Genomic DNA, 24,232 nt, shown 5'->3' with positions numbered 1-24,232 from the left:
CAAAAACATACTACTTCTATTGAACCTTAAACAAAAATAAGTAAAGGAAAATACTAATTATCTAGGATTTATATATGAATTTAAGTATATGCTTTTCTTTATAAGTGCCCTCAGACTAAAACTGCTGTTTAATGAGCTTTGATGTCTACCTTAGAGACTTCCACCGTTCCTTCTCAACATGGTTCTCAGGGCTTTCACTATCATACGATGCCAAGTACAGTGCTGAGGAAAAACAACAGAAATAATAATAATAATGATACATTGTTGCTAACTATAATTTCAATAAAAAGCTAAATTTGTCTCATACAGTTCTTCACAACAAAGAAATTACAGCACAGAAGGATCTTCAGCCTGTGCCATCTGCAGCTTGTCATGTTCGATTCTCTTTCCAATACCATTTTTCTGCTCCTTTCCTGTATTCTTCTGCCACTGAATCTAAGGGATGAATTCACATCCAATCCATTCTGGAAGGTAACCTAACCATAGATGGCATGGAGTCAGGCTGTTCGCATTGCTGTGGTTTTTATCAACTCAGGAAAACTACACAAAAAATGAACTGGAAAAGGAAGTCTTCATGTCCATCCAAGTTTTAGAAACAAGTTTAATTTCATTTTGATTAGAAGGCGAAATGTGTGACATACAAAGGATTCATATCCACGGCAATTTGCAACTGAAAGACAGGGTGATCTTTGAGATTGATTCACTAGTCTTGTTTGCTGAGGCTCAGCAGAAATCTTTGCTTTAAATGCCATTGAAGATTGACAGCTTTATGTAATTGGGAAAGATATATATATTTGATTTGATTTGTTCAAATTTCAATTTCAAAGACAGCAGGAGATATATCTCACCTCAGCCTGCAGCAATATTTTAGTTTTCCCTGTTTTATAATCCATATAGAGGGAAGCATGCACAGTCAAGAGTAAATTAAAGCTGATGTTTGTTTTACAGCTAATGAATGAGATTCTGCATCATTAGAAGACATTACAAAATGTCGTGTTATAATTATTTAATAATTCAGGATGTGCAGATTAAGCATCCTGTAATCAGGTGAAATGTGCTGTTAATCTTTATGCTAAGCTAAATAACAGACAATTGTTCATGAGAGTGTTTGTTATGTTATTCAAAGTCTAGAAATATATTAGAAGGCTTATGCAATTTTCAGTGAGCAAATTGCAATGACTAGGGTGGTTTGTTCAACATTGGGCTACCTTACAATTGTGTGTAACATCACATGTAGGCTCACATGGATCAAGGATCAAGACTGAAAATTGTAATAAAGTAACAATTGTAATAAACAAACTGCTAGAAAACGATAAAGACAGATATCAGTGCACTAGACCAGTTTAAAATGTTGTGCTTACTTGCTGTGTTTGAAACAGTGATTTTAACAAGAAGGATTTATGAACTGAATTCAAACTTATGTTAGAGTACAAACAAATGTAAATGTGATTAGAAAATAGATATCCATAGTTTGACTTATTCTTTCACCAATCCTAGGAAATAATTTTTTCTATTCTGCATTGGCAGCCTGCATTTAAATAGTGGCTTTAATGTAACAGAATGTTTCAAAGCTTGCCTGAAATGTTTGCTTAGATTATGTACTCAATTTCCAAAATTGTAGCTTCAATTGTAAGCATCTGACACAAAGAATAGAGTAATGCCACCAATCTAAACTAACTCCTTGCCAAGTATAGTGAAAACAGCACTTTATCAAAGGGCAAATGCAGACAGATGTTTCTCTGAAATCTAAACACTAATTTGTTTAAATCTTTGTTCTTGTGCACTTAAAACATAATTATATTTCAATCAAACTTATGTAGTAGCCTTGAATGGTGTTCTAGGCAACACAGTTAATAAAACTGACACTGAGTGGTATTTCTGTAAGGTACAATAATTTTGGTTAAAAAAGGGATCAAAAGATGATGATTTAAAATGACCGTGGGCATCACCCGAGCCACACAGGCTAACCAGCTTTCAGAAAACCAATGTGACTCACAAGAGACAAGCTGAGTGAAATTAACATCTTTCACCAAGGCAATGAAATTCCTCCCTGGGAGCTTAAAAAAGTTCTCGTCTCCTGTCAGATTCTGAATAATTATGTGAATTTTTGCATGGTGCTGTTAAAAATTGCATAACGTGATTAAGCATGGACACAAGCAGGCAGAATATAAAAGCAAGCTGATATTTCTGTGGCAGAGGTAGAGGATATTTGATTGCAGAACTGAAACAGGCTGGAGGAACCTCTTGCTTTCTCAAGAGGGATCTTGATGACACACGAAGTACTTAAAAGACTGAAAACAACAAACGCTAGCGATCAAACTGGATCTGTTGTTTCCAGTACAGATTCCAGCATCTGCAGTAATTTGATCCTACAAGTACTTAAAAAGGTATCTGTAAACGTTTCACTGTCGATGGTCCCCCAAAACAAGTAAGCAAAGATGATCTCAGATTAACATTTGTGTGTGTGTGTGTGTGTGTGTGTGTGTGTGTGTGTGTGTGTGTCTGTAAGAAAGAGACATCATTTGGCTTATGGTGTATCTTTATTATTTTTTCAGGTTTAGCAAGGAATAACTGCTTTTTTTTAATGTCAAGAAAATCCTGTGACATGCACTGCACTAAAAATTACTTAACTGCATTTCAATAAGAGAAAGCTATAACCATGAGCTAAAGAAAAAGCTTCAACTTTATTGTGACCAACAGGGAAGCCAATTCTCCACTCCTTAGCCTTTTAATAAAATTTCCAGGACATTTTCTACTTGAGCAATGGTGCTTTCAAGTTTGGAATTTTCAATTAGCTTATAATTAAAATTAACTGACTTTTTTTTCAAATTCAAAAATCAACATGTGAACAATTCACACTACACCCATTAAAAATCCATTTGTGTCATTTTGTGGTCTTTTATTTTATCACAATGGAAATAAATAAAAGTACTATTTCTGCTACAACTCCCTTGAGAAGTCTAGGAAATCAGGGCTGATCAATTTACATAATTTATACACTTACAGTATGATGAATACCACACATTTATTGTACTAAAGGAAATCATAAAATAATTTGAGAAAGTTACTCGAGTCTAACTCACAGGCAGTCTGTGTTTACTCAAAGAGCAAGCCATTTAAGGAATTGCTGGAGAAACTCAGCAGGTCAGGAAACAACAATAAAGAGAGAGATACAGTTAACATTTTGAATCCAACATGACTCTTATTCAGAGAGCGAGAGATTATGAAGGGAAGAGGGGCTGCAAAACAAAAACAGCTGAAAATGGCTTGCTAAAGGGATGCAGTGGGTCTGCAAAAGAAGTAGATGCTGTAAAGCAGAGGACAGGGTGTTGCAAAGCAGATGGAAGCACTTAACAGGCCTGAGTGATAGCAATGGGGACAGCAATGGAATACCGTGGGAATAGGTAACTAGGAATATTTGAAGTCATTGAGGAAATTAATTCCCTGCAAATGAATGTGAAGTAACTATGGCTACATACATTGAAGGGCTACAATACAAGGGAAACTATGATTGCTATGGTACAGTAGATGCTATTGTAATTGAATAGCATTAGTTGGATAAGTTGATACTGAACAGTTTTATTTCATAAAGATTTGTATTTATGTGTTATCACACCTCCAAGTGTCTCACAGAGTGTGAATTACTTCAGGTACTGTGACTGCGTTACAGCTCAACATGCAACTATTTAGCTGTGACTTCAGCAATCTGCTGAGAGTGTGTTTCGAGTGATTGCCCTTTGTGTATTTAAGTGCGTGTCAGATACTTGAAAAAAAATTGTTGCTAACTTATACCTACTGTCTTGTGAAAATTTAAACACAATGGTTTTAGGTAATTAATGCTTTTCTTATGTTTTGTGGCTTTACGTTTATTGAGGCAGTGATGATTATTAATGATATTTGATGTGTTCGTCTCATTCAGTTTCTGTGTAACTGAAACATTATCCATATACCAACAAAATGTATTGTAGCTGTGTGACTGCATCTCCTGCACAAGAGATGGCTCCGTGAAAATCAAAAAGTAGCATTCAAAAAATCTAAAGAGGAGCTCTAAAAGAAAAACTGGCCCCTGGTCCACAGGCCAAGGTTGCATACTTTGTAGTTTTCTCTTGAAAACCGTAATTGTAAATAAACATTGGAAACTGTTTATAATTCTGGAGTGCTGCATTGACTATATTCAATTCTGATGAAGATATTCAAATTCTCTAAAGGAAAGATTACGGAAATAAATAGAGAACAGGACCAATACATTGTTTCTCTTCAAGTTCCTGGCACCAGAATTTGTGTGATGGTGTGGTTCTATAGATGGACAGATCACCAAAGCAGTCACTGTTTGTAATAGCTCTACCCCCGGGGTCTCGACTCGAGAAGAAGGCCAGCACTTGACTGTGGATGCAGCAGACCTTCCTACAAGGAAGCCGTGTGGGTACCTTGTTGGCTGCGCAGCTGGCTGGCAGGCTGGCCCTCAACAAACTCTGTCCAGTGGATTATCTGGACAGCACAATACATTTTCAAATGTTCTTAATGACTTACTATCTTCAGAGAAGACAGGAGCGGTGAGAAGATATTGAAGGATTTTGCGATCATGCTCGAAGGGGCATTCCACTTGTTTCCAGGTCATAAACTCACTGACTTGCTTTGCAAGCTCCCAGAATTTCTAAAAGGAGAAGTCATAAATTTGTTTTATTCAATGGGTCCAAGTATAATCTTAGAGGAAATTAAAGAGAAATCATTTTTTAATGGTTTTAAACATAAAATACTTCACAAACTTTATGCCCTTGGACCAAGATCCTAATGGTCTGCGCAGAAAATGAAAAAAGGAGGATGTGAAATGTAACACATTATTGACATCAAATTGAGTATTTTAAACAATGCATGGTTAACAGAAAAACAATATTTACCAACACGTACACCTATGAGCTTAAAAAACATTCTTGCCAATAATTGGGTGAGTTGGACATTGGAGAAGCACTGTTCACATAGCAACCCAAGAACTAGAAGCAATAGTGGGCAATTCAGCCCCTCAAGCCTGTTCCACTAAGCAATACAATCATGAATGATTTTGTCTCAGTGTCCACTCTACTCTTCTTACTGGTCTCTGTAACCCATTACTAAATAAAAATCTGTATATCTCTTCCTTAAATATATTCAATGTTCCAGCATTCACTGCACTCTGGGGTGGTGAATTCCACAGAAGTACAACATAGTTGAATTCAGATTCAATCCTCTGACCTGCTGCGTTTTCAAATTCTACAACGGTGTGATGCCAAGTGAAGCTGTGATGAGTTTGAGACACATTACACAGGCTGGACTCACCGACCTCCATAACTACAAACCCAGCATTGTCAGTGATTTGGCAGAGTACCTTTCCCTCTTTCCTTATAATGTTTTTATTCACTCGTGGGAAGTGGGTGTCGCTGGTAGGCCAGCATTTATTGCCCATCTCTAATTAGAGTCATAGAGATGTACAGCATGGAAACAAACACTTCGGTCCAACTCATCCATGCCGATCAGACATCCTAAACTAATCTAGTTCCATTTGCCAGCATTTGGCCCTTATCCCTCTAAATCCTTCCTATTCATTTACCCATCCAAACGCCTTTTAAATGCAGTAATTGTACCAGCCTCTTCCACATCCTCTGTCAGCTCATTCATACCCGCACCACCCTCCGGGTGAAAAGGCTGCCCCTTGGGTTCTTTTTGTTTTTTTCCCCCTCTCGCCTCAAACCTACGCCTTCCAGTGCTGGACTCCTCCACCCCAGGAAAGAGACTTTGTTTATTTATCCTATCCATGCCCCTCATGATTTTATAAACCTCTATAAGGTCACCCCTCAGCCTCTGACGCTCCAGGGAAAACAGCCCCAGCCTGTTCAGCCACTCCCTAGAGCTCAAACCCTTCAACCCTGGAGAAGAGTTGTCCTTGAGAAGGTGATAGTGAGCTTGGACCACTGCTGTCCATGTGCTGTAAGTAGACTCACAATACCCTTAGGGAAGGAAGTTTCAGAAGTTTGACCCAGGAACAGTGAACTGCTGGAAATATATTTCCAAGACAAGATGATGAGTAGCTTTTGTAGTCCATCTTGTAGATGGTACACATACTGCTGCTACTGAGCATTGGTAGTGGAGAGAATGGACCCTTGTGGATATGGTGCCAATCGAGTAGGGTGCTTTGTCCTGGATGGCATCAAACTTCTTGAGTGTTGTTGGAGCTGCACTCCATGTTGCAGATGTATGGGGGCGGGGAGGAGGGGGTGGTGTTGTGGTGAAATAAGTGCAAATAAAACTTCAACTTGCATTCTCTGAAATTTCTAGCTCTGAAATTGTAAAGACACATATTTTATTGTACTGCTCTTCCCAGTCTTTCATCTTTGTTCTTGATGTTCCTATAGCAGAGGACATATTGCAAACTGCCTACCAAGTTGATTATGAGTCTTGGATGAAAGCATTTTGTATAAAATAACACACAATGTAAAAATTACTGTCAGTAATGTTATCGTGTAAATTCATAACATTCATATCAAAGTTTCCCTCCACACTTTTGACAGAATCAATAATACATTTAATGTTAGTTGTTTTAATGTTCTTGTGTGTATCTGAAGACAGGAAATGGAATTTGGTAAAATCACATGAATCACTTATGTGATTGTATTCGTGATGGTACTGTCTACCTTTAGATTCATTCTTTCAGAAGTCAATTCCTACTCATGAAATGCAGTTTATAAATCATTTGGCAGGGGCAAAAAAGAGACCAACAGTTAGAGATAGAGAGCAGATGACCAAGTGGCAGAGTTCAACAGGGGCAAAAATTTGAAAGAACAGGGAGATTAGAAAAATAAAATGTTAAAAGAGAGACAGCACACATTCTGCTGAAACATCTAGCGAAAGGCAGATTAAAGAATTGCTAGAAATGATTTTGGAAAGACAGAAATAACTTAAATAACTCAACTGAAGTGATTCACAAACTAATATCAGAAATGAAGCAGGCAAGGGGACTGGCCAAAGGATTAAAGCAAGAAATCAGTTTGAGAGCAAATGGTCACAAGACATCTCAGAGATAGTTACATGACAGAATGATTATGATAAATGGATGAAGATCAAATAGAGCCTTATAATGTTTTTATTCACTCGTGGGAAGTGAATAACGAGAGGAAAAGTTCACGGGTACAACTGTAAGAGATGAACTGAAAAACAACCTATTAGTAATGCAAATCTGCACAGTGCCTAATGGCGAGATAGCAGCCAAATAATAAAGGCGTTCTTCCTTCAGAAAGTTGGATTTCACTCAACCTTCATGTGGGGTGTCCCTTACTACATTTCGGGGGTAATCAGGGCTTTAAAAACAGACAGAATAATATCAAAATTTCCTCAAATTAATATCAGAATTACCTCAAAATTGACATGCCCATTTAGTAAACGATTGGTACAACCCTCATTTAGAAAGTAAATATCCTTGATTAACAAACTGCAGAAAGGAATAACAATCTGTCAAAACAAAAGTATCATAAAATACAAATTAGTTATAAGTTTGAATTGAACATTACATCCTATTACTTATCAATTACAGATATTAATAAAACCTACTGGAATATTTTAGGAACATAGAAACAGGAATAAGCCATTCTGCCCTGTGAAGCCACTTCACCATTCTGGTTGTCATGACTAATCATCTAAATTATTCTTCCTTTTCCTACACCAACTCATAATCCGATAATGACACTGATATTCAGAATCTGTCAATCTCTGCCTTAAATACGCTCAATGACAGAGTTTCCCTGGCTCTCTAGGATATCGAATTCCAAAGATTCAAAACTCAGTAAAAACAAAATCACCTTTGGTCTCAAGTAGCTTTCCTCTTCTTTGAAACTGTGTCCTCTGGTTTTAGACTTCCCAAACCAGGGCAAAAAAAAAGGCTTACCTATATCTACCCTTTCCCTTTACGTATATTATAGGTTTCAAGTTCATCTCTCATTCCACAAAATTCTAAAGAATTCAGCCCTGATTTCCCCAAATTCCTGGGAGCAAGTATGATTAATCTTTATATCACTCCCTCTATGGCAGCCTCCATAAAGGGACCAAAACTGCACACAATACTCCATGTGCTGTCAAACCAAGCTTCTATACAACTGAAGTAAGTCTTGTTACTCCTATACTCAAACCTTCTTGTAGTAAAGGCTAACATACCATTAGCTTTTTTAATTGCCTGCCGCATTTCTGCACATAAGCTTTCAGTAACGTATTGACAAAGTCACACAATCCCTTTGTAGAACTAGGATAAAATGATATATCTTTTATCATTTAAGAAATATTTGGCACATCTGTTTTTCCTAACAAATCGGGTAATCTGACATATTCCCACATTACTTTCCATATGCTAAGTATTTGCCCACTTACTAAGTCTGTTCAAACCTTCTTGACCCAGCTTTGCATTTACTTTACAGCAAACTTCCCAACTAGCTTGGAGTCTTCTGTGAACATGGAATATTACATTTGGTCCCCATGTCCTAGTCACTGTACATACTGCAAATAACTAGGGTCCAAGTATGAACCTTTCAGTACCCAGCCAGTCACAGCTTGCCAACACAAGAACATTATTTGTTTATTCTTACTCTTTGCTTCCTGCCTATTGGCCAATCCTTAATTCTTGTCAACATATTACCTCCTAGTTTGTGTGTTTCAGTTTAGCTAACCTACCTCCTGGGTGTTATTCAACAACATTTGAAAATTCAAGATTTAAATTCTGTTAATAACTTCCAGAAAACAAAACTTGAACAGATCTGTAAAACAATTTCTCCTTCACAAAACTGTTCCGTCTGCTTTCTGCCACTTAGCCAATTTCTGGATTAGCCGAACCATGCTGGCTCTGCCCAATCAGATTATTATTATCATCCAAAGTGTCTATTTATCACATTCTCAAGGTGCAGCAGTTCACAAAGTGAGCAGCTAATAATAGACTTGTCAGGTTAACGGAGACATCATACTGCTTATTTTAAACATATTAACACCTCCACAGAAATGTTAGAAAAGTAATTTCATGTGAACTGCATGGCTGAACGGTGATATTCAAATAGTGTAATTTCAAGGTCATTGATTTTTAGCTTTCAAAGTTGTTGCATCACATTACCTTATCTTTATATGCTCCAAATGTTGTTTAAAAGTCTGACAAACATAGCAACCACCAAATAATTATTTTATGTAGATATGGAGATTATAATTGCTAACCGGGAGATCTGACTTCAAAACAACGAGGTACATTAAAGTGAAAACAAATAGAAATGTAAATTCACCTACTGGGTCATGTTACATTCTTAAACTGCTTTTATATTATGAGATTGCAACTGATGCCAATAGCTGGATTTTCCTGCCATCTTTGCCTTTTTAAAAATAGTTCACTGACATCCTGATTACTCAGCAAAAAAAGGAGATGCAAAATGACCAGGTTCCATTCTCAATCTGCATTGAGTATTCTGATTTGTTATGAACTGACTTCAGCACTTGGATTGTGGCTGAGACTATCATTAATATCCATTGACTATATATTTGGCAATCTGGCTGTACATGTACATCGTAACAGATAAGAGCAAAATTTGACTGCAATGTCGTCCCTTCTTTGCTTGAATAAAGTTAATGCCACGACACACTTTTGAATAATAGCTACTTGGTCAGAGTACTGGGGAATGTCCGAAGTCGGAAACCGTAACCCAGGCTAAATATAGGAAGGAAATGAACTAATTAACCACTTAACAAAGAGAAAAAAAAACAATTACAGCTAAAGCTAAGAAAATAGCAATTCATTTGATGCAGTCAACTTGGACATCAAAGGTTTCGATAAGGTTCCGAAAGAAAGACAGATAGCAATGGCAAATGCCCATGGGATCCAAGGAAATTTGACTAATCCAGAATTGGCTGAGTGACAGGAAGGAAAAGGCAATGGTCAATGGGTGTTTGGAGATTGAAAATCTGTGTACAGTGGAATCCCACAAGTATCAGCAATGGGCCCTTGCTGCTTGTGTTATACATAAACAATTTAGACTTTAATGTAGAAGAGTTGATCGGTGAGTTTGTGCATGATACAAGAATTGACATTCTAAGAGGATTCAGTTGGGGTGATCAGATAAGTTGCTCCATGGCAAATGGAATTCAATCTGGATAAGTGTGAGGTGGTGCCCTTGGTAGAATAAGCAAGTCAAGGTAATACATGATGAGCAGTTAGATCCTGAGAAGCACTGAGCATTAGAAGGTCTTTGATGCCATATCCATTGGTCCATTAAGTGACAGATAAAGTGGTTTAGAAGGCATATGGGATACTAATCTTTATTAGTGAAGGCATTGAGTTTAACAGCAGTGAGTTATGCCAGAACTATATAAAACTTGATTAGGCCATAGCTAGAGTAATGTGTGCAGTCCTGGAATCCACATGCTAGGAGGCATGTGATAGCACAGGAGAGTGTGCAGAGGACGAGATGTGGCATGGGCTAGAGCTTTAATTATGAATAGAGATTGGATAGAGTGATACAGCATAGAAACAGGTTCTTCAGCCCACTATGTCAATGCTATAAAAACAAATTTCATGACCTGTCATGGGGAGGGTGCAGAGGAGGCTGAGGGAAGACATCATTGCAATGTTTAAAATTATGGCATACATAGACAGGATGAAATTTGTATTCCCATGGTGGACTCCCAAAAATGACGGAGCATCTAGTCCCACCTGCCAGCATCCACCCCTTAGCCCTCCAAACCCTTCCTATTCATATACCCATCCAAATGCCTCGTAAATTTTGCAATTGTACCAGCTTCCACCACATTCTCTGGCAGCTCATTCCATACATGTACCACCCTCTGTGTGAAAAAAGTTACTCCTTAGGTCTCTTTTATATCTTTCCCCTCTCACCTTAAACCTATGCCCTCTAGTTCTGGACTCCCCGACTCCAGGGAAAAGATTTTGTCCATTTATCTTATCCATGCCCCTCATAATTTTGTAAACCTCTATAAGGTCACCTCTCAGTCTCCGACGCTCCAGTGAAAACAGCCCCAGCCTCTCTATAGCTCAAATCCTCCAACCCTGGCAACATCCTTGTAAGTCCTTTCTGAACCCTTTCAAGTTTCACAACATCTTTCCAATAGGAAGGAGACCAGAATTGCATGCAATATTCCAACAGTGGCCTAACCAATGCCCTGTACAGCTGCAACATGACCTCCCAACTCCTGTACTCAATACTCTGACCAATAAAGGAAAGCATTTATTCACTTCTTCACTATTCTATCTACCTGCGACTCCACTTTCAAGGAGCTATGAACCTGCACTCCAAGGTCTCTTTGTTCAGCAACACTCCCTTACCATTAAGTGTATAAGTCCTGCTAAGATTTGCTTTCCTAAATGCAGCACCTCGAATTTATCTGAATTAAACTCCATCTACCACTTCTCAGCCCATTGGCCCATCTGGTCCAGATCCTGTTGTCATCTGAGGTAACCCTCTTCGCTGTCTACTACACCTCCAATTTTGGTGTCACCTACAAACTTACCAACTGTACCTCTTATGCTCGCATCCAAATCATTTATGTTAATGACAAAAAGTAGAGAGCCCAGCACTGATCCTTGTGGCACTCCACTGGTCACAGCCCTCCAGTCTGAAAAACAACCCTCCACCACCACCCTCTGTCCTCTATCTTTGAGCCAGTTCTGTATCCAAATGGTTACTTCTCCCTGTATTCCATGAGATCTAACCTTCTTAATCAGTCTCCCATGGGGAACCTTGTCGAATGCCTTACTGAAGTCCATATAGATCACATCTACTGTTCTGCCCTCATCAATCTTCTTTGTTACTTCTTCAAAAAGCACAATCAAGTTTGTGAGACATGATTTCCCATGCACAAAGCCATGTTGACTATCCCGAATCAGTCCTTGCCTTTCCAAATACATGTACATCCTGTCCTTCAGGATTCCCTCCAACAACTTGCCCACCACAGAGGTCAGGCTCACTGGTCTATAGTTCCCTGGCTTGTCTTTACCGCCCTTCTTAAACAGTGGCACCACGTTTGCCAACCTCTAGTTTTCCAGCACCTCATCTGTGACTATCGATGACACAAATATCTCAGCAAGAGGCCTAGCAATCACTTCTACAGCTTCCCACAGAGTTCTCGGGTACACCTGATCAGGTCCTGGGGATTTATCCACCGTTAACCATTTCAAGACATCCAGCACTTCCTCCTCTGTAATATGGACATTTTGCAAGATGTCACCATCTATTTCCCTACAGCCTATATCTTCCATATCCTTTTCCACAGTAAATACTGATGCATTTAGTATCTCCCCCATTTTCTGTGGCTCCACACAAAGGCCGCCTTGCTGATCTTCGAGGGACCCTATTCTCTCCCTAGTTACCCTTTTGTCCTTAATATATTTGTAAAAAACCCTTTGGATTCCTGTTGCCTTGCACATGGTTAACACCATCTTCCTCCAATACTTCTCCACAGTTAGGAGCAAAGTACAGCAGACGTTGGAATCTGTAATGAAAACAAAAAATACTGGAAATCACAGTGGCTTGAAATATTAGTTTGCTCTCTCTCCACATATGCTGCCTGACCTACTGTGATTTCCAGCATGTTTTGTACATTTCCATAGATACCCCAGTTGGATGGGATTGTACTCACAGCTTCTTGCCATAGCCAGAGAAATACTTATTATGGCTTCAATGCCAGCCCTGAACTATTACATCTAATATCTACCAAGGATTTATCCAGTATTCGTTGCTATTTCTCATCTACACTCTACACCACAATGAAACAATCTGAAAGCTCAATACAGGATTCTGCATGTACAATGACAACACTCAGATCCACTTCATCAGCCCCATTTCTGATTAAATTTCTCAATGAGATGCACTGCAGTAGCCACACAGCAGCATGAAATGTATCGGGCAGGCCTTGAGCCATGATTAACAGCAAGTTTAAAGATGAAGTGCACTGATAAAGCTGACCAAGTAGAACAACTAAACATTCCTAAACAACATCCATGCCTGCTAACCTCCACCTCCCCCATCTCCAACTTATCCCACAGTTTATCCAACATACCATTCCAGGTAAATTTCTTATAACTGAATATCGGAAATTAGTGTCTGCCAATTTTTCATTCTCCAGCCACCAATGTTATCCCTCTGGGTGGTCATAGAGTCATAGGGATGTCCATCATGGAAACAGACCCTTCGGTCCAACTCGTCCATGTAGACCAGATATCCTAACCTAATCTTGTCCCATTTGCCAGCACATGGCCCATATCACTACAAACCCTCCTATTCATATACCCATCCACATGCCTTTTAAGTGCTGTAATTGTATCAGCCTCCACCGCTTCCTCTGGCCGCTTACTCCATACACACACCACCCTCTGTATGAAAAGGTTTTCCCTTAGGACCCTTTTATATCTTTTCCCTCTCACCCTAAACCTATGCCCTTTAGTTCTGGATTACCCCATACCAGGGAAAAGACCTTGTCTCTTTATCCTATTCATGTCCTTCATGATGTTATAAACCTCCAAAAGGTCATGCCTCAGCCTCTGACGCTCCAGAGAAAACAGCCCTAGCCTGTTCAGCCTCGCCCTACACCTCAAATCCTCCAACCCTGGCAACATCCTTGTAAATCTTTTCTGAACCCTTTCAAGGTTCACAACATCCTAGCAATAGGAAGGAGACTAGAAGTACATGCAATATTCCAAAGATGGCCAAACCAATGTCCTGTACAGCCGCAACATGACCTCCCAACTCCTGTACTCAATACTCTGACCAATAAAGGAAAGCATACCAAATGCCTTCTTCACTATCTTATCTACCTGCGACTCCACTTTCAAGGAATTATGAACCTGCACTCCAAGGTCTCTTTGTTCAGCAACACTCCCCAGGACCTTACCATTAAGTGCACAAGTCCTGCTCAGATTTGCTTTTCCAAATTGCAGCACCTTACAGTTATCTAAATTAAACTCCACCTGCCACTCCTCAGCCCATTGGCCCATCTGTACTCTGAGGTAGCCTTATTCACTGTCCACTACACCTCCAACATTGGTGTCTTCTACAAACGTACTAAATGTACCTCCTATGTTCACATCCAAATTACTAATATAAATGATGAAAAACAATGGACCCAGCACGGATTCTTGGGGCACATCGCTGGTCACAGGCCTCTAGTCTGAAAAGCAACCCCCCACCACAACCCTGTCTTCTACCTTCAAGCCAGTTCTGTATCCAATAGCTAGTTCTCCGTGTATTCCATGAGATCTAACCTTGCTAACCAGTCTCCCATGAGGAATCTTGTGTCATTGTTGGGTGGTCATTGAAATTGAATCAGACCATTTGCATCTTTGGTGTCCTATAGGTACTCAGTGTTAGCTTCCAACTACCTATCTGTGGCATCACCAAGACCCTGTACGTCCAATCTTTACCATCGCCTATATCCTCCCTTGCCTCAGTTCATTTGCTCCCGAAACCCCAGCCATATTTCTGCTACCTCTCACCTTGACTGTATTAATGCTTTCTTGGTAGACTCTTATTTTGTGTTCTCTATAAACTTAAACTTGTTCAAACTCTCTGCTCTTTTAATTCACACCAAGTCCTGTCCTTCATCAATCTTGAACTTGCTGATCAATGATGTCTTCCAGTCCAGCAATACCTTGATTTGTAAACTGCTCATTTCCTCTTGCTAAAGCTCTCAAAGACATTTCACTTCCTTGTTTCTGTCATCTCTCTCTGCTCTAAGATCCTTTCAGATCTTATATACCTCCAGTATTGGCCTCTGAATCATTCCACCATTGGTGTCCATGCCTTCAGTTCCTGGCATCTAGGCTTAGGAATTCCTTCCATAAGACTCTCTGTCTCTCTACATCTCTCTCCTCTTTCAGGACAGACTTTGAAAACCCATCTCTTTGACAACTGTCCTAATATCTTTGTGTCAAATTTTGTTTGACATCATCGCTGTAAAGCATCCTGCAAGGTTTTACTCTTTTGGGCTATATAAATGCTCGTAATTGTTCTTGTTGTTGATAAAGAGAAACATCTCAAGACTTTACTGATGTCTGATCCAATATGGTTTATGGAAGTATGCATGCATGCAATTCATTCTAAAACTACTGAACAATTGTTCCTGTCCATTCCTTGAGGAGCAAGGTCATGGCAAATGTGTGCGAACACTACAACTCATATACTGTAGAGATCTGTTAAGATCTGATAAGTTGCCTGAAAAATTGGGAAATGCACTAGTCTGGATTATTCTTCAGTGTTTCACATTATAAGCATTAATCTAATCAGAATCCACAATGCGCACAGAGCTTTAGAAATAACTGTACTCCCCACAATGAAGTATTTTTGGACATGGGATGGGATGACAAATTCAGTAACTCAACTCATGCCTGTGAGGTTGACAACACTGTGTAAAAATGAAAAGTTGTGGAGACAGTGCCCACCCATTATAATCATATTACCTTTCAAACTACCTTGCCTAAAACAAATTAAAATTTTATGAATAGGATAATACTATGCTCATACACTTTATATCTCAGTTGCAGAAGAATAGCCTTGGTCAGGAATTTCTACAGTTATTGCATTGTTTCAATGGCCTAACATGTGGTTCCTGTCACATTTCTGGTCAAGTTTCTGGTGGTGGACTATGAAATGCCCCCAAGGAATTTCTGAGTTTTGACTACAATATGTTTGAGACTTCGGAAAAAAAATGTTACACTAATTCTCCAATATTAATTGACTAATGATTTGATTTACACAGACACACTTAAAAGACAGAGCAAAAAAAAATGTTTTTTGTATGGTTAATAATAAAACCATTTAAACAAACAATTACAATTATCCTGAGATAAAAGAGGAGAGAATATACAACCAGACATTTAGATAAAGCAATAGAACAGGTCAGAGGGAATAAACAGACAGCTGATATTTGCTGCTTTATACTGTCAACAGAATAAATACACTGAATGGTATTTGGATTCACCCAGTATGAACATCCCATTTTAGGGTTAGCTGACATATAATGGTGCAGAATTATCAGCATTTTTTGTACAATTGAGGAAACCTGACACCTTTATTTGGAGTATGCATATGCACAACAAAATGTGGAAATCCAGAGGTTGCTTTAGGAGGTATTTGGGACATTTCTATTAGGCAGGCAAGTGGACAGAGGTCCTGAAAATAACAGTGTGAAGTGGCATCACAATGTCAAGGTGTGTGCCCAACAATGACAATAATGGTCAAGGTTTACGGGTAACATTCTCATGATGGAGTGGTGGTGGTGTGTGTGCGTGCTTACGCGCGCCGGGATGTGACGGCTGCTGGGGGTTGATCAATGATGGCTGCAGCAGAGCAGCAACCCAGCCTCATAAGCCAGTCAATGGAGCAAAGGGGACTGGGCGGTGCCAAGGAGGTCTTCTTGGTGCTTTGCAATTAGAAGGAAGAGTAGGCATTCACTGCTCAGGCTGTGAAAAAGATTCAGATTCTTCTGCAGCATGGGAACAGGAGACCATGCAGCATGGTTTCCAGGACAAATGGATAGCGCTGAAGAAAGGCTGTACTGAAGAATGGGAAAGACCGTACTGACATTCGGTTCTGTAGTGATGAGGAGCAACACCATCCACAGAGAGTGAAGAGCCTCATGTATCCGAAGGCCACATGAGAAGAAAGGAAGGCTAGGAGATAACAAGGGCCGAATCTTCAACACAGGATCTGCACCCAAGAGAGTTGGAAATGATGGAGATCCAGTGCCTCAGGAAACATTGGCACACCCAGCAAAGAGTCTCAGACAACAGTATATTCATCTCTAAAGCTCTCACGACTCACAGCACTGCCATCCATACTCTGCCAGTAATGGTCAAAGTCACTGTGGCCTTCTTCGTTCTGCATCATTCCAAGTATCGGCTACAGGCCTCGGTGGTATATCAAAGAGGCCACGAACACTGCGTTATTACTGATCATTTAAGTACTGCCACCACCTTGGAGGAACACAACACAGGGCATTGAGTTCCTCTCCATTTCTAGATTTATTTAGATGTGGGGACTCATCAAATACACTCTTGTGGCTATCAAGGCCATCACTCCCTCAATTTCTAACTGACCTGCATCCACACCAATAGCGACCTGCATATGCTCGCTTTCCTGGCAGCTGCAATGACCCCTTCATCCTCCACCAAACCACACTCTCTTAGATCTTCACGCCAACCCTCAAGGTGTTTAAATGGATGCTAGGGAGAGAACAAGGGACATTCTAGCTCTCCTGTGACAGATCACTTCCCTCTGCTACAGTGTTATATCACAATCTGATCTCACCCTCAAGACAATAAGTGATGGCTGCCAAGAGATATATGAATTAACCCTAAACTTCATCTGAACTGCTTCTGTTCACACCTCACTGCCTCTGAGTGAGGCAAGTTCATTTCCATGCCAATTAAGAAGTCACCCCCTGGGAAAATCTTAATTTTAATTAGTTTCTCACCAAAGAGTGGTTTCCAAAAATAAATCCATATTCTCTTTTCTGTCTCCACAGTGAAAATCCACACCTCCCCAATGGCTTTGGTACTAAAACAACTGCAAAAGCATCAAACTGCTGTACATGCCCACTACTTTCAAATTAAAAACAGCTGAAAAAATAGAGTTAGGGCATTCAGAGCTAAATGAAATTTATAACAACCTAATAATGATAATTAAAATTGGAAATATCTTCTAAATAAACAACAGAATTCTTCTTCATTTACCTGTCTCTCCCTTTGATCTCTTTCCCTTCATTTCATTTGGCTTTCTATACATCATTTAAATCTAACTTTTATTTTCTGCTCTTGACTTCCTTATCTGCTCATCTCAATAACAATGATTAAATCTTATTAGTTGAAGAACTTTATTGTTGCTTGCCTTGTCTGCAGGCAAAGCAGAACTCCTACAGAAGGCACTGTACCTGAGTTCGAATCATAGAATCTCTACAGTGTGGAAGAAGGCCATTCAGCCCATCAAGTCTACACCGACCCTCTGAACAGCATCCTACCCGGACACATCCCATCCTGCAACCCTGCATTTCCCATGGCCGATTCCACCTAATCTACACATCTTTGGACAGTGGAAGAAAACCAGAGCACCCAGAGGAAACCCACTCAGACACAGGGAGAATGTGCAAACTTCACACAGTCAGTTGCCCAAGGATGGAATCAAGCCCAGGTCTCTGGAATTACGAGGCAGCAGTGCTAACGACTTAATCACCATGCTGCCCATTAGGCAAGTCTTCATTGACAAGCCTGTAACAGGTCTGTGTGCAGCTAACAGAAGGTGAATGACAATTCTGTTGTCACTAAGAAGAACAAAATCCAGCTCAATAAATTCAAGAATCCTCCATTTAACATTTCAATTCTAATTCACATCAGAAATCTCAAGATACAACTTTACGAGTTTATATTATAACCAAAACTTTCAGTTTCTTACCTTTTCCCTGGTGCTATGGGCTGTCATTGATCTTTGAGCTGCTCCTCGCAAAGCTGTTCTATAGTTGTAGAAATTACTGGAAGGATCCATTTGATGCTGGGATGAAACAAAAGTTCACTTAGTAATCATTTTAAAGCAGGAAAAGGTTGCATTAATTTAATTAAAATTGAAATAACATTTACAAATTGCATTATAATTAATCAATCTGAAAATAAAATGATAATTGTTTTTAATGCTAAACTTATAAGGATCCTACAAGCAAAGGAAGAACATTTATTTGTGTTGGGTCAATGCTTATTGTATAAACATAGGAAATTGCTTTCCAATTTTCTGATCATGATTTTCTACTTTTAATTGGGCTTTTAAGCTGCATTCAATAGAAGAGGAGATGAAGATTGGCAAATGGAAGAGTACCACCTGGCAGCCAACTTTAACAGCAGTATGGCAAAGGATGTCTTGATCTTAAATAGAGATAGTGTATGAAATCTAATAGGAGTGAACCTAATAATTGCATTAAATATCCAATATAATGGTTTGTTCAATGGCTAAAGAGAGCATGTATGTAAGTATTTGAATATTGCATTCGTTTCAAGGAATTGTAAAACAGTGGTTGCAGAGATTTATTCGACTGCTGACATTTATAAATATGAATGTATTGCTTGCATATTATTTCTATTTTGAACAACAGTATTCGAGTCAGAGTAATAGAGATATACAGCACGGAAATAGTCCCTTCGGTCCAACTCATCCACGCAGACCAGATATCCTAACCTAATCTTGTCCCATTTGCCAGCACCTGGCCCATATCCTTCCAAACGCTCCTATTCATATATCCATCCAGATGCCTTTTAAATGCTGTAATTTTACCAGCCTCTACCACTTCCTCTGGCAGCTCACTCCATACCCGCACCACCCCCTGTATACCCCTTAGGTCCCTTTTATATCTTTCCCCTCTCACCCTAAACCAATGCCCTCCAGTTCTGGACTACCCCATCCCAGGGAAAAGACTTTGCCTATTTATCCTATCCATGCCCCTCATGATTTTATGAATCTCTATAAGGTCAACCCTTAGCCTCTGACGCTGCAGGAAAACAGCTCCAGCCTATTCAACCTCTCCCTATAGCTCAAATCCTCCAACCCTGGCAATATCCTTGTCAATCTTTTCTGAACCCTTTCAAGTTTCACAACATCCTACCAATAGGAAGGAGACCAGAATTACAAGCAATATTCTAAAATGGCCTAACCAATGTCCTGTATAGCCGCAACATGACCTCCCAACTCCTGTACTCAGTACTCTGACCAATAAAGGAAAGCATACCAAATGCCTTCTTCACTATCATATCTACTTGTGACTCCACTTTCAAGGAACTATGAACCTGCACTCTGAATTCTCTTTGTTCAGCAAAACTCCCCAGGACCTTACCATTAAGTGTATAAGTCCTGCTCTAATTTGCTTTTCCAAATTGCAGCACCTCACAGTTATCTAAATTAAACTCCACCTGCTACTCCTCAGTGCATTGGCCCATCTGTCAATTGTAATCTGAGGTAACCTTCTTCGCTGTCCACTAAACATCTAATTTTGGTGTCATCTGCTAATAACTGTGTCTCCTATGTTCACATTCAAATTATTTATATAAATGATTAAAAGTAGCGGACCCAGCACTGACCCTTGTGACACACCACTGGTCACAGGCCTCCAGTCTGAAAAGCAACCCTCCATCACCATCCTCTGTCTTCTACCTTCGAGCCAGTTCTGTATCCAAATGGCTAGTTTTTTTTTTAGATTAGATTAGACTTACAGTGTGGAAACAGGCCCTTCGGCCCAACAAGTCCACACCGACCCGCCGAAGCGCAACCCACCCATACCCCTACATTTACCCCTTACCTAACACTACCGGCAATTTAGCTTGGCCAATTCACCTGACCCGCACATCTTTGGACTGTGGGAGGAAACCGGAGCACCCGGAGGAAACCCACGCAGACACGGGGAGAACGTGCAAACTCCACACAGTCAGTCGCCTGAGTCGGGAATTGAACCCGGGTCTACAGGCGCTGTGAGGCAGCAGTGCTAACCACTGTGCCACCGTGCCGCCCACCAGTTCTCCCTGTATTCCATGAGATTTAACCTTGCTAGCCAGTCTACCATGAGGAACCTTGTCGAAGCCTTACTGAAGTCCACATGGATCACATCTACTGCTCTGCCCTCATCAATCCTCCTTGTTACTTCTTCAAAAAACACAATCGTTTTGTGAGACATGATTTCCCATGCACAAAGCCATGCTGACTATCCCTAATCAGTCCTTGCCTTTCCAAATACATGTACATCCAGTCCATCGGGATTCCCTCCAACAACTTGCCCATCACCGAGGTCAGGCTCACTAGTCTATCGTTCCCTGGCTTGTCTTTACCGCCCTTCTTAAACAGTGGCACCATGTTTGCTAACCTCCAGTCTTCCGGCACCTCACCTGTGACTATTGATGACATAAATATCTCAGTAAGTCGCCCAGCAATCACTTCCCTAGCTTCCCACAGAGTTCTAGGGTACACCTGATCAGGTCCTGGGGATTTATCCACATTTATGCATTTTAAGACATCCAGCACCTCCTCTTCCTCTGCAGTACGGACATTTTTCAAGGTGTCACCATCTATTTCTCCACATTCTATATCTCCCACGTTCTTCTCCACAGTAAACACTGATGCAAAATACTCATTTAGTATCTCCCCCATCTCCTGCGGCTCCACACACAGGCTGCCTTGCTGATCTTTGAGGAGCCACATTCTCTCCTTTTGACCCTAACGTATTTGTAAAATCTCTTTGGATTCTCCTTAACCCTATTTGCCAAAGCTATCTCATGTTCCCTTCTTGCCCTCCTGATTTCCCTCGTAAGTATAATCCTACTGCCTTTATGCTCTAAGGATTCATTCGATCTCTCCCGTCTATACCTGACATATGGTTCCTTCTTTATAACCAAAACCATTAAAGGTTCATGAAGACTTGGGATGGGGTGGATGTGTATGGAATAGTGTTAAGTTGCTTTAAGGTTGTTAACATTTACATTGGACTCAACCAGGATGGCATTCCGAACTTTGTGCTAATCAGGATGCTTTGATTTTGCCTCTGAATCCCTCTGGATATGCAACTGTACCCACATAGATGTGTTTTAATTGTGATTAATTATTCACCACGTAATACTGCACATCCTTCATAATGCTACACTACATAACTGATTTTCTTGCGCTACTACTTAAAAAGGGAAATTAAAAACCACAACATGAAAGAAATTAGCTGCATTAAATAACATTTTGAGGATAAAATCAATCCTTTAGGCAGAATCATCAACATGTGTGCATATCGCATCTAGTTTTCCAAAGTGAAGCTATGGTGCAAGTCCATTCAAATTCACTTGCATAATCACAAAGACAATATCTTCCAGTAAACCTTGCAATTCAGCTTCTCTTTAGAACAAAACATTTCATTTTCCTTTATAGGGTCGTAGCCAAAGAGATATACAGCATGGAAACAGACCATTCGGTCCAACTTGACCATGTGACCAGATATCCTAACCTAATCTAGTCCCATTTGCCAGTATTTGGACGATGTCTCTCTAAATCCTTTCTAGTCAAATATCCACCCAGATGCCTTTTAAATGTTCTAATTGCAGCCTCCACCACTTCCTCTGGAAGGTCATTCCATACACGCTTCACTCTCTGCATGAAAGATTGCCCCTAGGTCCCTTTTAAATCTTTCTCCTCACACCTTAAACGTACGCCCTCCATTTTTGAACTCCCCCACTCCAAGGAGAAGACCTTGTCTATTTATTGTATCCATGCTACTTAAGATTTTATAAACCTCTAGATGGTCACCCCTCAGCCTCCAATGTTCCAGGGAAAACAGCCCCAGCCTATTCAGCCTCTCCCTCTAGTTCAAACCCTCCAATCCTGGCAACATCCTTGTAAATCTTTTCTGAACCCTTTCAAGTTTCAGAACATCCTTCCAACAGGAAGGAGACTAGAATTGCATGAAATACTCCAAAAGTGGCCGAACCAATATCCTATGTAGCCGCAATATGACACCCTAACTCCTATAATCAATGCGCTGACCAATACAGGCAAGCATATCAAACACCTTCTTCACTATCCTATCGACCAGCGACTCCACTTTCAAGGAACAATGAACTGACACTCCAAGGTCTCTTTGTTCAGCAACACTCCCCAGGACCTTACAATTAAGTGTATAAATTTTGATCTGATTTACTCGAATTAAGACATTTCTTGATAAGTTTAATAATAAGGTGGTTCAATTTTATGCATACTTCTGAAAATAGGTTGGTCACAAAGAAAAGTATGATAATAATACCAGTTTGCTTGTGGGGACAGGTTAGCTCATTTGACACAGAGACTAACACGAACATTGTGGGTTCGCCGCACTGACTGAGGTTTTCATTAAGGATTCTCCTTCTCAACTTCTCCCATTGCCTGAAGAGTAATGACCTTCAAACTAAACTATCATCAGTCATCCCTCTCTAATGAGAGTACAGCCCTGTGTTTCAACAAGTCTATGATAACTTTAACTTAGCTCACTACCACTAAGTTGGCCTTAGATTATTTCAGACTATACATAATCATTTGTTGGGTTAAATAAAGAACTTTGGTCAGTTTCTTAGTAAGTTAAATATTTAATAACTTCTATAAACTGTAAAATTAGTACTTTTGTGACTAAAAACTGTTTAATATCAAGGGCTTCAAAGTAATGTAATTTTTGGAAACCCATCATGTGATTAGCTAATCTAGGGTGTGGTCAGTTTTGTGGATGGAAGTAGGTTCCCATTTGATGTTTTTAAAAACCAGTGCAGATGCTTAAAAGGATGATCTCCACATTCTCTGCAAAGTCCTGTGAAAACCCAGACTGCAGTGAACCTAACTTGAGCTAAATTTCTTGATCTTTTGCAGTGATTTCCTGAAAGCTTTGCAATTTCAGGAAAATAATGCTGGAAAAGAGATTGCAAGCCAGTGAGAATTCAATTCCTAAACTGACTTAAAAGAGGGATATAACAGCCATTGAAAACATATGTACTCTGAAAGCAATAAAACAAACCAGCAAGGATAGGTCACAAATATTGCATCTCAGTAAATTTGCAATATTAGATCATGAACCAAAATTGTAATTCATTGAATAATGCCTAATACCTGAATTAAAATTAGACTCTCATAACATAGAATATATATTATTCAAGTGATAAATGCATGTAGCTAAAGTACCCTCAGGCTAAATATTGTGTTAGTGGTACTTACCTCAAGGATATCAAACTTAGCTGTTTTGATTTTTGCCCAGGTTTTCTTTAGTCTAGAAACAGGGCTCATGTTCATACCAGCTGTAAAGAAGTAAATTAAAATTCCCATGCTTAGTTAATATACTGAAAAAGAAGAAGTTTCTTCAGTGAACAATACATATTCAACATTCTTGAGGAGACAAAGGGTGATTAGCAAGAATTTTAGAAATAATTAGGATCTATTTTGCTGGTAATATCTAGTTCAGTGGTGTGAACTTTGTCAAAACGATGATAAGGCACATTTCTCTATGTTAGGGCTAAATTTGAAAGTTCCTGAAAACATAAATGGGGTTTGTGGTCCAAAATTAACCTCTTTCTCTATCAGAACTTCAACCAGACATTCATATATTTCATCACAGTCATAAATCACAGCCCAGAAATTGTGCATTTTAGTCATCCTATTCAAATGTTGAACCAGATGGTGAACCTGCAACAGAAGACGCCATGCCAGCA

The 24,232-nt window shown here is 39.7% G+C and overlaps 1 protein-coding gene across 3 annotated transcripts in view; it reads right to left on the bottom strand.

The window, feature by feature from the left end:
• The window catches only part of rasgef1ba (RasGEF domain family, member 1Ba), a 53,723-nt gene that overhangs the window by 2,170 nt on the left and 27,321 nt on the right, over positions 1-24,232 (bottom strand). For all 3 annotated transcript variants that reach the window (XM_060832123.1, XM_060832131.1, XM_060832140.1), the window contains 5 exons: positions 23,742-23,821; positions 18,450-18,545; positions 7,384-7,479; positions 4,531-4,654; positions 150-222 (listed from right to left, as the gene is read on the bottom strand). In XM_060832123.1, the coding sequence (XP_060688106.1) occupies positions 150-222; positions 4,531-4,654; positions 7,384-7,479; positions 18,450-18,545; positions 23,742-23,821 (469 nt within the window). The remainder of the gene's footprint in view (positions 1-149; positions 223-4,530; positions 4,655-7,383; positions 7,480-18,449; positions 18,546-23,741; positions 23,822-24,232) is intronic.

This window comes from Hemiscyllium ocellatum, chromosome 1 (assembly GCF_020745735.1).
Source record: "Hemiscyllium ocellatum isolate sHemOce1 chromosome 1, sHemOce1.pat.X.cur, whole genome shotgun sequence".
NCBI classification, from domain to species: Eukaryota; Metazoa; Chordata; class Chondrichthyes; order Orectolobiformes; family Hemiscylliidae; genus Hemiscyllium; species Hemiscyllium ocellatum.
The sequence above is the reverse complement of the archived record's forward strand: the minus strand, read 5'-3'. Positions and strand labels throughout refer to the sequence as shown.